The 14,501-nt window shown below is 43.4% G+C and overlaps 2 protein-coding genes and 1 long non-coding RNA gene across 9 annotated transcripts in view; 1 reads left to right on the forward strand and 2 right to left on the reverse strand.

The window, feature by feature from the left end:
- Nucleotides 1-4,843, reverse strand: part of ehmt1a (euchromatic histone-lysine N-methyltransferase 1a) — a 43,380-nt gene extending 38,537 nt beyond the window's left edge. For all 3 annotated transcript variants that reach the window (XM_077521897.1, XM_077521896.1, XM_077521895.1), the window contains exons 1-4: nt 4,446-4,843; nt 3,778-4,005; nt 570-3,507; nt 333-486 (exon numbers count right to left, since the gene is read on the reverse strand). In XM_077521897.1, coding sequence (XP_077378023.1) covers nt 333-486; nt 570-670 — 255 coding nt within the window. In that variant the 5' untranslated portion in view covers nt 671-3,507; nt 3,778-4,005; nt 4,446-4,843. The remainder of the gene's footprint in view (nt 1-332; nt 487-569; nt 3,508-3,777; nt 4,006-4,445) is intronic.
- Nucleotides 1,519-4,230, forward strand: LOC144019100 (uncharacterized). Its single transcript, XR_013283596.1, has 3 exons — nt 1,519-2,124; nt 2,501-2,587; nt 2,669-4,230. It is a non-coding gene; the product is annotated as an uncharacterized LOC144019100 (long non-coding RNA).
- A 155-nt stretch (nt 4,844-4,998) lies between the features above and the next one.
- arrdc1a (arrestin domain containing 1a) overlaps nt 4,999-14,501 on the reverse strand; it is a 40,205-nt gene continuing 30,702 nt past the window's right edge. For 2 of the 5 annotated variants that reach the window (XM_077521918.1, XM_077521913.1), the window contains 3 exons: nt 13,613-14,114; nt 12,793-12,888; nt 4,999-6,036 (listed from right to left, as the gene is read on the reverse strand). In XM_077521918.1, the coding sequence (XP_077378044.1) occupies nt 5,999-6,036; nt 12,793-12,888; nt 13,613-14,114 (636 nt within the window). In that variant the 3' untranslated portion in view covers nt 4,999-5,998. The remainder of the gene's footprint in view (nt 6,037-12,792; nt 12,889-13,612; nt 14,115-14,501) is intronic. The other 3 variants (XM_077521916.1, XM_077521917.1, XM_077521914.1) reach the window with 2 other exon arrangements.

Raw genomic sequence — 14,501 nt, forward strand, 5'->3', positions numbered from 1 at the left:
ATTGGTCAATAAATAGGCTACAAGGGACAAAAATACAACTTTTTATATTTATGAATCTACCAATTAATTGGTTATTGAAAGTTTACTCTGCCAACTATATGAATCAGCCAGAAAAAAATCCATATCAGGCAGGCCCTATAAGCAACTAAATCTATTTTTAAGCATTTAATCAATGTGTGAAAGCATCTTTACATTTTACATAATTGATAATCATATTAAAAGCTCGGTCACGCAATTAACACTTTTTAGAACGCGAAATTATCATTTTTATGGGGCACAAAGAGCAAGGACGGATCTATTCATTCTACAAAAACACATTAGTAGATTCTTACCTCATCTCCACGTGTATGCGTATTTTCAAGAGACATGGCCAGATCATTTCTTGTACTGGATGTTTGGGCGTCGGAGATTCCGACCGATGCTGCAACAGGTACGTCCTTTTGAAGAAGTTTATCATTCAGTTGTCCAGACGGGCCAAGTAGCAGGCTGCCAAGAAAACCCAACCTTTTTAACAGAGAGCCACCAATCGTGTGCTATGTGGAACGGCGTTGCTTTTACTCTTGACTTACCTGTCATTATGCTTGACCCTGTTTATCACACCTGTCCATAAATTATTGAAGGGTCGCGCATCTGCCCTAGGAGGACCCTCTGTGGCTTCATTGTGATCCATGTGTCTTCTTGTGAAACTCAACTGCTGGTCAAATAAATATCTACGATATTACTATTAGTGTATACAAACTTTTAAAACCCCTGGGCGTTATCTTATTTTGAAATGACTTGGTCAGAACCATCAAAAAGCCCAAAACGGGTCACAATAATGCCTAACGGATATTAATTAAAGGCTTTCAAGCAAATAGGCGCACTCAAAATTGATTTAACAATCTCACTTTTCTCGTGAAGTGACCTACTGTATTTGGAAAGTTGTTCCTCTCGTCACAACTACCATAAGCACTTAAATGCTCTTCTCACCGGACTGTAGCACGGCGGATTAACCGTTATGATTTAGTTGTGATGTAGTTCCTGATGTCTTCCTTGCTTAAATCATCCAAAATAAGACAAGCGTTCAGTTGGGTCTTTATTCTTTTTTTTTTTTTCCACACATGCGCAGTTTTCGCTCTCCGTACGTAAAGCCCACTGATCTGAATATATGACTGGATAGCCGATAGGCCGAGACTTTTGAAGTCGCGAAACCGCCATATTGCTCCTCCCAAAAAACGTTTCTCGGCATATGAGCCTACACATTTACAGTATCAAAATTGGAGAACATTTAAGACAGTACTTAGTAGAAACAGCATTATTTATTATGTTTTAAATTTGTTAAAAAATAAAAGAGGACTTCGTACATTTTACAACTTGCCTTAAATATATGCCTACATTATAGGCTGAATGATGATTGCAGGAGGAAACTTATTAAAAAAAAAAAAAAAAAAAAAAGAATTATAACTGTAATTCAACAAAAGATGCCTCTGCCAAATCTAATATTGGGGTATCACGAACTTACGAGCAATAAAAGAAAAAGGGGGTCTTCAAAGCAGCACATACCATCCACTTGTAACCCTGTAAAGCACTTTGTGCCATTGTGTCTGTGAAAAGGGCTATACAAAATAAAGCTTACTTACTTTTTTTTTTTTTTACTTATTTAAAAAAAAGTGACCACCCCCTCCACCGTACTAACTGCCTACGAGCTGAATATGTCTATTCTGTACGTATAGGTCGCTTGCACATCGTAATGCATCATGGGAGTTTTTCCTTCGGGCGCCATATTGGGTGTCCGCCGGTTCACAAGGTACACTCGCGAGTTACACGGTAGAGCTTATCAACCTGATGTCATTTTCGCAGTATTTTCACGATTTACCGGAAGATCAAAAACAACGATACAGGCAGAAGGTGTCTCTGTGTGGCGGGATTGATCCTAATTACGTCCTGACCAAGGGTGATTTTTTTTTTGACGGAGAAAGCTTGCTGGCCAAATGTGACATCTCTGGACATCTTTCCCTACCTCGTGTTGACAACATGCTCCATAACACGCCAACAAATCCCTGGAGGCTTACAATTATTTTGTAAGCGGGTGGATACAGAGTGTAAACTTTAACATCGCATCAGAAGAAACGGTTGCTGTTGCACGTAAGTAAACCACATGGTGTTGGTAATTCTGCACACAAAAATGTTGATTTGTTCTCAGGCTTCCTGTTATCATTGTGTTTACATGCACATCTGGGTTTACCTGATGTGGTTTTTCTAATAATTTTATAACAGGCAAATATGGCAGAGCGTATAAGAATAAAAAGTAACTATGCACAGCCTCCCCGTGGCTTAATTAAATTTAATGCTACCCTTTCACTAGTTACATGTTACTTAATCAACTTATTCTAAATGGTTAAGGTTAACCACTCTCAGAGGATGTATTTTTAGTTTCAGTTTCCAGTACAATAAAACGTGTTCATGGTAACTACTAACTACTGAGCATACTGACAGCTTTTCTTATGATCTCACGGTTAAGGAGGCTGTCACAACACCCAATTTCTGTCTGGTGCCAGATGGCAACAATTCCCATCACTTGTCACGACAACACCAATAGTATTACCAGGTATGTATGGCTTTACTTTTTGTAGTTTCTTATTTAATTCTATGTTTCATATTTTCATTACAATGTTTGTAATATTTTCAGATTCAGGCACAGATGAGTTTAACTGGACGGACTTCTGCGACTTTGTGGCGTGGACAAAGTGTGATTGAGCGAGTCCACCCAGATCGCTCGTTTTGGCCAGTTGGAAAAGCCAGAGTTTTTTTTTTCCCAAAATCCCCTCCTTACCTGAACTGCTCGGGAGAGCATTTACTAGATCAGCAGTGGACTTCCAGTGTTCCTGCTCAGCCGCTGTCACCTACCACTTGCTCATGTACTTCAAAGATGCGGAATAAAGTAGTTTTTTGTGCTGCAGCAGATTGTAAAATCAAATGATATCACTTGAAGTGTGCCAATCTAGACTGCCAAAAGGACAGTGGTTTTGTGACAAGTGTGAAACAAGGATTATTGGGAAAACTGTAACACAGTACTGGTACTTGTCTTACATTAAACAAATTTAAAAGAGAGCAACTTTTTCCTCTGTACATAGCATAATGAAAGTCATTGCGTACCCCATCAACATTACATCATACCGTCATCTCAGGATGGTAGGCACCTGTGCTAAAATAAACTACGTTAATTAACAGTTCAATTTTTAACCCTGAAATTACTACATCTAATCATTATTCACTTCATTTTTTGTGCTTTTAGAAATAATAGAGATTTATGCCATTACTTTAAGAGGGACCATATTGCACATTGAGTCAAATCCTGTCATTTGTATTATGTATAGCTTTGTAAACAAACCCAACAATAGAATTTGTATAAACGCTGCCTTTATTAGCGCCAAACAAACAGTCGCATGTTGTCCTCCTCCAATGCTTTGATGCTCGCCTTCGTTTCCATCATGTCATTGGCAATCAAGTCGGTGTGGCATGAGATCCCTAAAGAAAAAAATAAATTAAAAAAATCACAAAAAAATACGGTACCAGTAATAGGTTTAATATAGTAAAGTAGTATAGTTTTTTTTGTCAGTGTAAAAGAAATGTACACATTTTGTTGCATTTTTTAATGTATGAACATTGCTACAGGCAAATACTTATTTCTATAAACACTTCCAAATGTCTCTAAAATATAAGGTGCGTGTACACACACAAACACATACATTCACTCATGCATACAATATATCATGTAATGAATTCTGAGTGGCATACCAGAGTCAATGATGTCAGCAGTACTTGAGGGTACAGGTTACTGGAGCCATCTGGCTTCATAACTGCAACAATCTCTGCCACTTCGAGTCGTCTTTTCTTTGCTTGTCTCTCCTGTGCACGTTCATATCTTGGCACCGACTGGGCTGAGACATAGATGTAACTTGGGACCCAACTTTAATGTTGGAGCCCAGTCGGGATGATTGGACAGAAAAACGGGCGCAGGGCGACCTGTTAAAATAAACAAATATATAAACAAATAAAATATGGAAAGACTGGTTATTTTACCGCAGTAGGGTGGCCGTGAATAAGTTCTTTAGCATGATGTGTAGGCTACCGGGGGTCTGTTTTCTTGCATCACCCCCGGGGGTCTGTTTTCTTGCATCAGCCCCTTCTGTCTCTTTTTTTTCCAAGTTTACATTTTGCCACCAAAAAACATGTTATCGGCATTAAAAGCCCAAGACTAATCAATCCAATTTCAGCAGTAAACACTTTGCACTGGCACTACTTGGGTGAAAATGTTCGATGTTAGCTTTTGGCTAACGTCCGCAAGCCAGCTTGTACTACCGAACTTGCTTGCTCATGAATCCAAAACATAAGCAACTTGCCCATATATGGGCGGTCGAAACGTTATTAATCCTCATGCATTAAATAAAGGTAAACAAGCTTACCGCTCACAAAGTGATCGCTGCACACACGAGCCCAAAGTAACGACTTCCCTCCGGAGTCCGCACTCCTGTCTCCAGGCCCTGGTTCCTAATTATTTTCGGAATTCGGAAAAAAGACCGACCATTTTCCCCCTTGGCTTTGTTCGAACAGCCAACGATGCAACAATGTACCATTTTAAACGCAGAAAACAAACGTGATAGATACGTGTTAGACCGAATCGCTACGTAAATGGAGGCCACCCAGCATGGCGACTACGAGAAATCCGAGGCGGAAGTGACGACATGTGCAAGCGACCTATACCGTTTAGTCTTCTCGCGAGATGGGAGGAGCAAGATGGCCGCCCTATCGCTTGCACGGCCTGTATGGGCTACCGGCAATCCATTCATATATACAGGTCAGTGGGTAAAGCCTTTCTTTTTTCCCCTCCAATTCTTCCTCTTCTTGTGTAGTTTATTTGGCGGTTGGAAAACCATCGTTTAGATACATTACCGCCACCTACTGGACTGGAAGCGTGGAACATTCTGAATTTTGGTTATTGCTGGAGTCACAGAAAACTCAATTCTGAAACTTTATTTTCCTTTAGTATTGAGGTCATTACCCATCTATTTCTGCAGATGAATACATTCAATAAATATTAATCAGAAAGTGCTCAAGTAATGTGAGAAGAATGTTTATTAGTAGGGGTGTTAAAAAAAATCGATTCGGCGATATATCGCGATACTACATCGCGCGATTCTCGAATCGATTCAATAATCGGCAAATTTTTTTTTTTTTTTTTTAGGATTCACACCTTGAGCATGGAAGAATGTTATATGAACGGCACATTAAGCCTTAATATTTTTATTTTAATGCTGTTCAAACATGAAACAGATTACAACCTCTATAAGACTGAAATTTCAGATAAATAAATAATACATTTTCATATAAATCTTACACTCTACAAGCTTACTGATTAGTATTTTCTAAATCTGAATGAAAAAAAAATCGCAACAATCGACTTATAAATTCGTATCGGGATTAATCGGTATCGAATCGTGACCATTCGTATCGGGATTAATCGGTATCGAATCGAATCGTGACCTGTGAATCGTGATACGAATCGACTCGTCAGGTACTAGGCAATTCACACCCCTATTTATTAGTATGCATTTATGTATTACATATTTCTAAGTTAAACCAATTTTGTGTTATTTAACATGGTGATTTAATATTTACACATTATGCTCAGCTATTAATCAACGTTCCTGCACTGAATATTGTATTTATGAATTGAAAACAAATACAGTTGGGTAAGAAGATACTGAACAAGGTCAGATCTTGACACTTAAGGCAAACAAACCACTTTTTAGACTTCTATTCCAATTTAAAAATACATTGACTATGTGCTGACTTGCTCTAATTTAAAATACATGCATGACAAAAAAATGCAGAGTACATTAAAAATATGAATTTCTTGTTAAAGAAAGCAAGTCTGATCCGATGTTAAGCATGTATTGCCAAAAGATCCTCCAGTTGATGTAGTCATGCTCGCAGAGTTCGTGTTCCTCCACCCAGTTTATGTGTTACAGCTTTCATCATAGGAAGGAGGAGCTTCTGAAAAACAAATCACCACATAGGCAGTTAATTTGTGAAAAACACATTGTGTACCTCACTACGCGATACCACTGAAATGATGGTTCCCTGAATGTAATATGTTGTTGTGCAAGAGGCAATCAATATAATCTGACCTTTTTATTTACGGTAACTCAGTGAGACCTGTGCACTTGCCGACGGGTATTTTGGCGCAATTCCAGCCTTGGGCTGAATAGCCCATAGAGGCAAATGCTAATTCAATTCAAACAAAACAACAAATCATCAACCTCGAGCCTACTTATACCTAGGGATGTAACGATAACTGCAATATCGTGATATCGCGATATTAAAACTGTCCCAACATATCGTCGTCGTCATGTCACAATATTAAAAGCAGCACATCTGTTTAAAAAAAAAAAAAAAAAAAAGTCGAGTTGATTTCCATTTGTGCAGTTCTAGCACCCTCTGGTGGCTAATTTTTTAGTGCCGTTTAATTTTCACAAAGCACGTTTTGGCCCTTCCATCCATCCATCTTCTTCCGCTTATCCGGGGTCGGGTCGCGGGGGCAGCAGCTTCAGGAGGGAAACCCAGACTTCCCTCTCCCCAGCCACTTCAACCAGCTCCTCCGGTGGGATCCCAAGGCGTTCCCAGGCCAGCTGAGAGACATAGTCTCTCCAGCGTGTCCTGGGTCGTCCCCGGGGCCTCCCACCGGTGGGACATGCCCGGAACACCTCCCCAGGGAGGCGTCCAGGAGGCATCCGAACCAGATGCCCGAGCCACCTCAGCTGGCTCCTCTCAACGCGGAGGAGCAGCGGCTCGACTCTGAGTCCCTCCCGGATGACCGAGCTTCTTACCCTATCTCTAAGGGAGAGCCCGGACACCCTGCGGAGGAAACTCATTTCGGCCGCTTGTATCCGGGATCTCGTTCTTTCGGTCACGACCCACAGCTCGTGACCATAGGTGAGGGTTGGAACGTAGATCGACCGGTAAATCGAGAGCTTTGCCTTTTGGCTCAGCTCTTTCTTCACCACGACGGACCGATACAGAGTCCGCATCACTGCAGACGCTGCACCGATCCGCCTGTCTATCTCCCGCTCCATCCTACCCTCACTCGTGAACAAGACCCCAAGATACTTGAACTCCTCCACTTGGGGCAGGATCTCATCCCCGACCTGAAGACGACACTCCACCCTTTTCCGACTGAGGACCATGGTCTCGGATTTGGAGGTGCTGATCCTCATCCCAGCCGCTTCACACTCGGCTGCGAACCGCTCCAGTGAGAGCTGAAGGTCCCGGCCTGATGAAGCCAACAGCACCACATCATCTGCAAAGAGCAGAGATGCAATGCTGAGGCCACCAAACCGGAACCCCTCCACTCCTCGGCTGCGCCTAGAAATTCTGTCCATAAAAGTTATGAACAGAATCGGTGACAAAGGGCAACCTTGGCGGAGTCCAACCCTCACCGGAAACGAATCCGACTTACTGCCGGCAATGCGGACCAAACTCTGGCAACGGTCGTACAGGGACCGAACAGCCCGTAACAAGGGGCCCGGCATCCCGTACTCCCGAAGCACCCCCCACAGAACTCCCCGAGGGACACGGTCGAACGCCTTCTCCAGATCCACAAAACACATGTGGACTGGTTGAGCGAACTCCCACGCACCCTCGAGGATCCTGCGGAGGGTGTAGAGCTGGTCCACTGTTCCACGGCCAGGACGAAAACCACACTGCTCCTCCTGGATCCGAGATTCGACCTCCCGACGGACCCTCCTCTCCAGCACCCCTGAATAGACCTTACCAGGGAGGCTGAGGAGTGTGATCGCTCTGTAGTTGGAACACACCCTCCGGTCCCCCTTCTTAAAAAGGGGGACCACCACCCCGGTCTGCCAATCCAGAGGCACTGTCCCCGATGTCCACGCGATGTTGTAGAGGCGTGTCAACCACGACAGCCCCACAACATCCAGAGTCTTTAGGAACTCCGGGCGGATCTCATCCACCCCCGGGGCCCTGCCACCGAGGAGCTTTCCAACCACCTCAGTGACTTCGACCCCAGAGATAGGAGAGCCCACCCCAGAGTCCCCAGACTCTGCTTCCTCAAAAGGAGACGTGTTGGTGGAATTGAGGAGGTCTTCGAAGTATTCCCCCCACCGCTTCACGACGTCCCGAGTCGAGGTCAGCAGCACCCCATCGCCACTATACACAGTGTTAATGGTGCACTGCTTTCCTCTCCTGAGACGCCGGATGGTGGACCAGAATTTCCTCGAAGCCGTCCGGAAGTCGTTTTCCATGGCCTCACCGAACTCCTCCCATGTCCGAGTTTTTGCCTCAGCAACCGCCGAAGCCGCGTTCCGCTTGGCCATCCGGTACCTGTCAGCTGCCTCCGGAGTCCGACAGGCCAAAAAGGCCCGATAGGACTCCTTCTTCAGCTTGACGGCATCCCTTACCGCTGGTGTCCACCAGCGGGTTCGAAGATTGCCGCCGCGACAGGCACCGACCACCTTACGGCCACAGCTCCGATCGGCCGCCTCAACAATGGAGGCGCGGAACATGGTCCATTCGGACTCAATGTCCCCCACCTCCCCCGAGACAAGGGAGAAGCTCTGCCAGAGGTGGGCATTGAAACTCTTTCTGACAGGGGATTCCGCCAGACGTTCCCAGCAAACCCTCACAATACGTTTGGGTCTGCCAGGTCGGACCGGCATCTTCCCCCACCATCGGAGCCAACACACCACCAGGTGGTGATCAGTTGACAGCTCCGCCCCTCTCTTCACCCGAGTGTCCAAAACATGCGGCCGCAAATCCGATGACACGACTACAAAGTCGATCATCGAACTGCGGCCTAGGGCGTCCTGGTGCCAAGTGCACATATGGACACCCTTATGCTTGAACATGGTGTTCGTTATGGACAAACCGTGACGAGCACAGAAGTCCAATAACAGAACACCGCTCGGGTTCCGATCAGGGGGGCCGTTCCTCCCAATCACGCCCCTCCAGGTCTCACTGTCATTCCCCACGTGAGCGTTGAAGTCCCCCAGCAGGACGAGGGAGTCCCCAGAGGGAGCGCTCTCCAGCACACCCTCCACGGACTCCAAGAAGGGTGGGTACTCTGAGCTGCTGTTTGGTGCATATGCACAAACAACAGTCAGGACCCGTCCCCCCACCCGAAGGCGGAGTGAGGCTACCCTCTCGTCCACCGGGGTAAACCCCAACGTACAGGCGCCGAGCCGGGGGGCAATAAGTATGCCCACACCTGCTCTGCGCCTCACACCGTGGGCAACTCCAGAGTGGAAGAGAGTCCAACCCCTCTCAAGAGGACTGGTACCAGAGCCCAAGCCGTGTGTGGAGGCGAGTCCGACTATGTCTAGTCGGAACTTCTCGGCCTCGCACACCAGCTCGGGCTCCTTCCCTGCCAGAGAGGTGACATTCCATGTCCCAAGAGCCAGCTTCTGTAGCCGGGGGTCGGTCCGCCAAGGTCTCCTCCCTTGGCCGCCACCCAGCCCACACTGCACCCGACCCCTTTGCCCCCTCCCACCGGTGGTGAGCCCGTGGGAAGAGGGACCCACCTTGCCCCTTCGGGCTGTGCGTTTTGACCCTTTTATGTTTAAAATCAACGCTAATGGTCAGACGTAGGGGGACGTAATATGCCTATGAATCGAGTCAAAATGTTGAAGTCAATGTGTGCCTCAATATTTTTATATATTATATTTATAAATTTTTATATACAATATATTTTTATATTTTTCACTGCTGTAATGTACAAAAGCGCAATATTGTGTGTGGTTTTTTTTTAGTATGAGCTCTTTTTTTTTTTTTTTTTACAATATTCTGACCGTTTTTGTATCGCCAACCTCCCCACAATATCGTGATAATTATCGTATTGTGACCTTCATATCGTAATAATATCGTATTGTGATGTTTGGATATCGTTACATCCCTACTTACAGCTGGTGTGGGTCTCTCATAAAAGACTGGATACTATCGTGATAGTTGGGGTACGACATAGTTCAAGGATGGGACATTTTAAAATGTAACAATTTGATTCAGTTAAACGATATTCCCATTCAAATCAGTTTTTCTTACATCCCAAGTAAATATGCACAGAAATAGGCTTATTATAAATAGGCATAGAAGGGTTTTAAATTACTAATACAGATTATTTGTGGGGATTAAATTGACTAAACTAGTGACTTAAACTACAATATTAACATGTATACTTACAACAACAAAAATACATAATATATAATACATTCGTAGTAGACAACATACATTTTTATATTTTAAAATATAATAAATAATCTAAAGTTTTATTTTGCGTTTAGATTTGGTGTTATTTAAAAAAACAAAAGACAATATTGAAAACTATGCCACTGGATTAATTTTGTAAATTTATCTAAATCGTAAATGAAGAGGGGCGGCAACTAAAATCTCGCCTATGACGCCACATTGGGTACGGCCGGCTCTCCTCGTAAGTGTGAAAACTGTTCCAGCTGTCCTCAGTTTTGAAGTCTGCCTTCTCCAGACTCTGTGTTTCAGCTCCTGCCACAAATGTCAGTCTCTTCTTTCATCAGGAAAAAAAAATAAAATATTTGTATCTGTTTCCATTTTGCAGCCATTAGCATTAGAATATAGCTAGGTTTAACCAATATTCACATTGCTGGTGAAAACACTGACAGAGCTTGTTGCAACATGGCCCTGGCTGATCTCTTATACTCTGTTGCCACCTGCTGGCCGTGTTTTTAAGAACTGCCATTGCTTTAAGCCACCTCTTCATGTCAGAAGCTGCATCAAAGCCTTCGGTATGCTCTTGCATAAAAAAACAAAAAATCAAAAACAAAAACGTGTAAACATGTTTTTAGGAGTGAATGACAAAGTATTAAAAACGTTTTCGGGCTTGAATGAGTTAAGAACAAAAACACTGGGGCGCTTCTGAAAAGCCCTGGTCAAACCTCTAAGATAGCTAGACCAGTTGTGGCTATAATACAAAGTGGTTGCAGACATCTACCGTAGAGAGACTACCTGCGCAGGATACACACAGGCGACCTCCAACTGTCAGTACAGGAAATTAAAATTTTGATATTGGCGATTGACCGTGATAGCAGACTAGCACTAAATATCTGATTCAATCACACAAAGTGTAAATTCTTGGTTGTGTTTTTCTTCAGTATCTAATAGGGATCTAACGATATCCAAATATCACGATACGATATTATCACGATATTGTGGGGAAGTTGGCGATATTTAAAATAGGTCACAATATTGTAAAAAAACAAACATATTGTGCTTTTGTATTTAACAGCAATACATATAAACTACCTCCAATCTCTAATAGCACTTAATATTGTGGCACTTACTCACCTAATGCAAGCCCAAATTGAGTTCCTCCACATATTGACTTGCTTCACAAGCATATTACAATCCCCTTCATCTGACAATTAGTAATTTTAAATATAGAAGGGCCAAAACATCCCTAATGAAAATTAAACCGCTAAAAATAAATAAATAAATAAAAATCAGCCACCAGAGGGTGCTAGAACTGCATAAATGGAAATCAACCTGACTTTTTTTTTTTTTTACGGATGCATGCGTAGCTTTTAAATATCGTGAACATGACCACGACGATATTGTATTGGTAAAACTTTCATTTTTATAGTAGCTACCCCTCCTATTAAAGAGATAGGAAGATTATTCCAGTGTTCCAGGTCACTATGGATACTATCCAATAATGGTAAAAAATTTAAAGAAGTTAATTCAGTTAACTTAGGTGAAATTTTAACACCGAAGGGACCTATTCACGAAAGGTTTGCGTCGCCTTTGCACTGCGCTAACCGGCAAAAATGGAGCAGTCTGCGAGCGCCTAATTTACTAAACACGTGCAGATGGGGAAATCCGTCACTAAGTGCTCTGCCGAACAGATTGCATCACGGTGCGCCGGTGTTATTTGCGTGTATGTAAATGAGGTAATTTGCATATATTTGACGCAAAATAAACCCACCCCAATGCAAATGAGACTCATTGATATGCAGCGTCTAATTCACTAACACCAGCGCAAATAGCACCACCTTGTTTGCGTGACGCAAATAACGTTTTTGGAAAGCATGTATTAACTGCTGCAATCTCGATCATGACAGCAGTACGTGCCATTTGCAGCACAACATCAACGGCAGATCACGCAGAGAGGAGAGAGAGAGAGGAGAGAGGAGAGAGAGAGAGAGAGAGAGAGAGAGAGAGAGAGAGAGAGAGAGAGAGAGAGAGAGAGAGAGAGAGAGAGAGAGAGAGAAAAGAGAGGGAGGGGGGAAAATCTTTGTATGTTTGTTTTAGGACACAACGTAACCCGGGCTGATCGGCAATGGCACGGAGGCATTTTACGATCATTTTTTACGTGCCAGATGCATACGCCACGCCAACCTCTGAAAATATATATATAAAAAAAAAAACGATCGCACCAATAATTTGTACTTTATGAATGAATGACGTCGTCGTCGTCCTCTCTGCTCTGTACAGCTTAATGGTGCTCTAAACGCTTACTCTCTGTAAAGTCATCTTTCTCGCAACTGTTACTATAACAACCATGTTCTTGGCGCAAATCCACTGCCTTGTGTGGTAAATCAGGTGCAGTTTTGTGGGCGTGTTTACGCCGGTATATGATTAGAGCAATATCCTTAGTGAATAGGTTGGTAACTGGGCGCAGACTGCGGGTGCAGTTGTGGTGCAATATTTCGCGCTATTACCTGACGCAGCGCATTCTTAGTGAATATGCCCCGAAGTATTTTAAATTACCTGTAGGAAAGGAGTAGTGTGGATCCTGACTTGTGGGGTTCCATGAATTTTCTGTAATAGGTAATAATGTTGATTTTGTCCAGTTAATAGAGTAATCTGATAAGTGAGAGAATGTAGTTATTAATAAATGCTTCCCCTAACGAGATAGCAGATTCTTCTAAACAGAGTAATATATCATCGGCATATAGATTAATTTTATGTTCTATTGTCCCGGAGTGGATTCCTTGGATCCGTCTATCCTGACGTATAGCTCGTGCAAGCGGCTCAATAAATATAGCAAATAATAAAGGAGACATTCGGTGTTTTTCCACTGCCGGAACATTTGGAGAACTTTTCAGTTCACCTTGGTAAAATTCAGTTTGCGCGTTTTTCCACCAACAACAATTACCAGGTTAATTAAATTCCCCAGGGGACATCCAAGTACTATCTCAGCAGCAGGGTCTTGCTGAGCCAGGCAGGGACATTGAGGGGGCAGGCTGCAATGGCCACGGCGGATTGGTCAAATTTGGGGGTGTTTTTACATCTGCTGGTCTCAATCAAACTCATTTGAATTAATTACCGAGAACTCTAAGAGAGTTGTGAAGCTGTGGAAACACAATTCTAAATTCCCTGCTGAACTTTTACAACCAAGAACTCCATTTACACAGAACTCAAAGTTCCTGGGCTTGTTGGTGGAGAAACGCCTATTTCCACATACAATTAAAAAAGAAGACTAATATCTCCATGGTTGTATATTAATCTCCAACCCCTGCTAAATTCTTGCAACAACTCCACTTACTATACATGTGAGCACAGCCTGAAAGAAAATATGCCAACTAACCTTGTGGGTAAGATAAATTTCCGTAGTCTGGAGGCAGGGTAATTGGAGTTAACACTGGGATAGAAGTGTTCTCATTAGAAGTAACGGCACCCCTGGCTGGAGGTTCTTCGGGGCCTGCGCCTGACCGGTTCTGATGGCTGGTAGAGAAAGAGAGGCCAGGAGCATAACTAAATCCAGTTGGTGACACAAGTTGCGATTGCCGATTTGTGGAGCTGTTATTCATCGGTGTGCCACTCTCGACGGCTTGGTGGCATTCAGTCGGTGGAGCGGTTGGAGTATTTGAGTAAGAAAGTCTGGACCGAGGAGCAGGACGAGGAGTCGGTTTGGGGGCAAGGGGAGGTGGGACTGATGTAGAGGCAGAAGCTGAGGCAGATGATTTGCCTTCAACATGGGCAGAAGGGCGATGAGCTTCATTTCTGGATGGGTGAAACGTGTTGTCCAAAGAGTCATTCCCGATGTGAAGAGGTAACGTCAAGAGGACATTTGGAGACTTAAGGCTGACCTGGATGAAGAGAGATGAACAGTTGAAACAGTTAGAATTTACTGACCCACATTCCAATCTCAATTCACATCAAATTACTCTACTTCCTTGTAACTAAATGATAAGGAGAAAAATCCTGGGTCACGTGACAACAATTTAAGAAAATATAACCTTCTGGATTACTCAATTTGGAAATAGTCTGTTTTTCATGTCTCTCTCAGCCAACACACCTGAGGACCGTTCTAAACCAAACGGAAGACAGTGAGGAGTGAAAGACGAGCATGGTGGCTAGATTGAAACTACGACGCAACTGCTTTGCACCCACAAAAAGTACGAGGATATGCTCAGATCACTTTATATCAGGTAGTTTTTCTCTTTTTCATACACAGTGGGTTATAACATTAACCT

The sequence above is a fragment of the Festucalex cinctus genome, chromosome 5 (assembly GCF_051991245.1).
Source record: "Festucalex cinctus isolate MCC-2025b chromosome 5, RoL_Fcin_1.0, whole genome shotgun sequence".
Classification (NCBI taxonomy): Eukaryota; Metazoa; Chordata; class Actinopteri; order Syngnathiformes; family Syngnathidae; genus Festucalex; species Festucalex cinctus.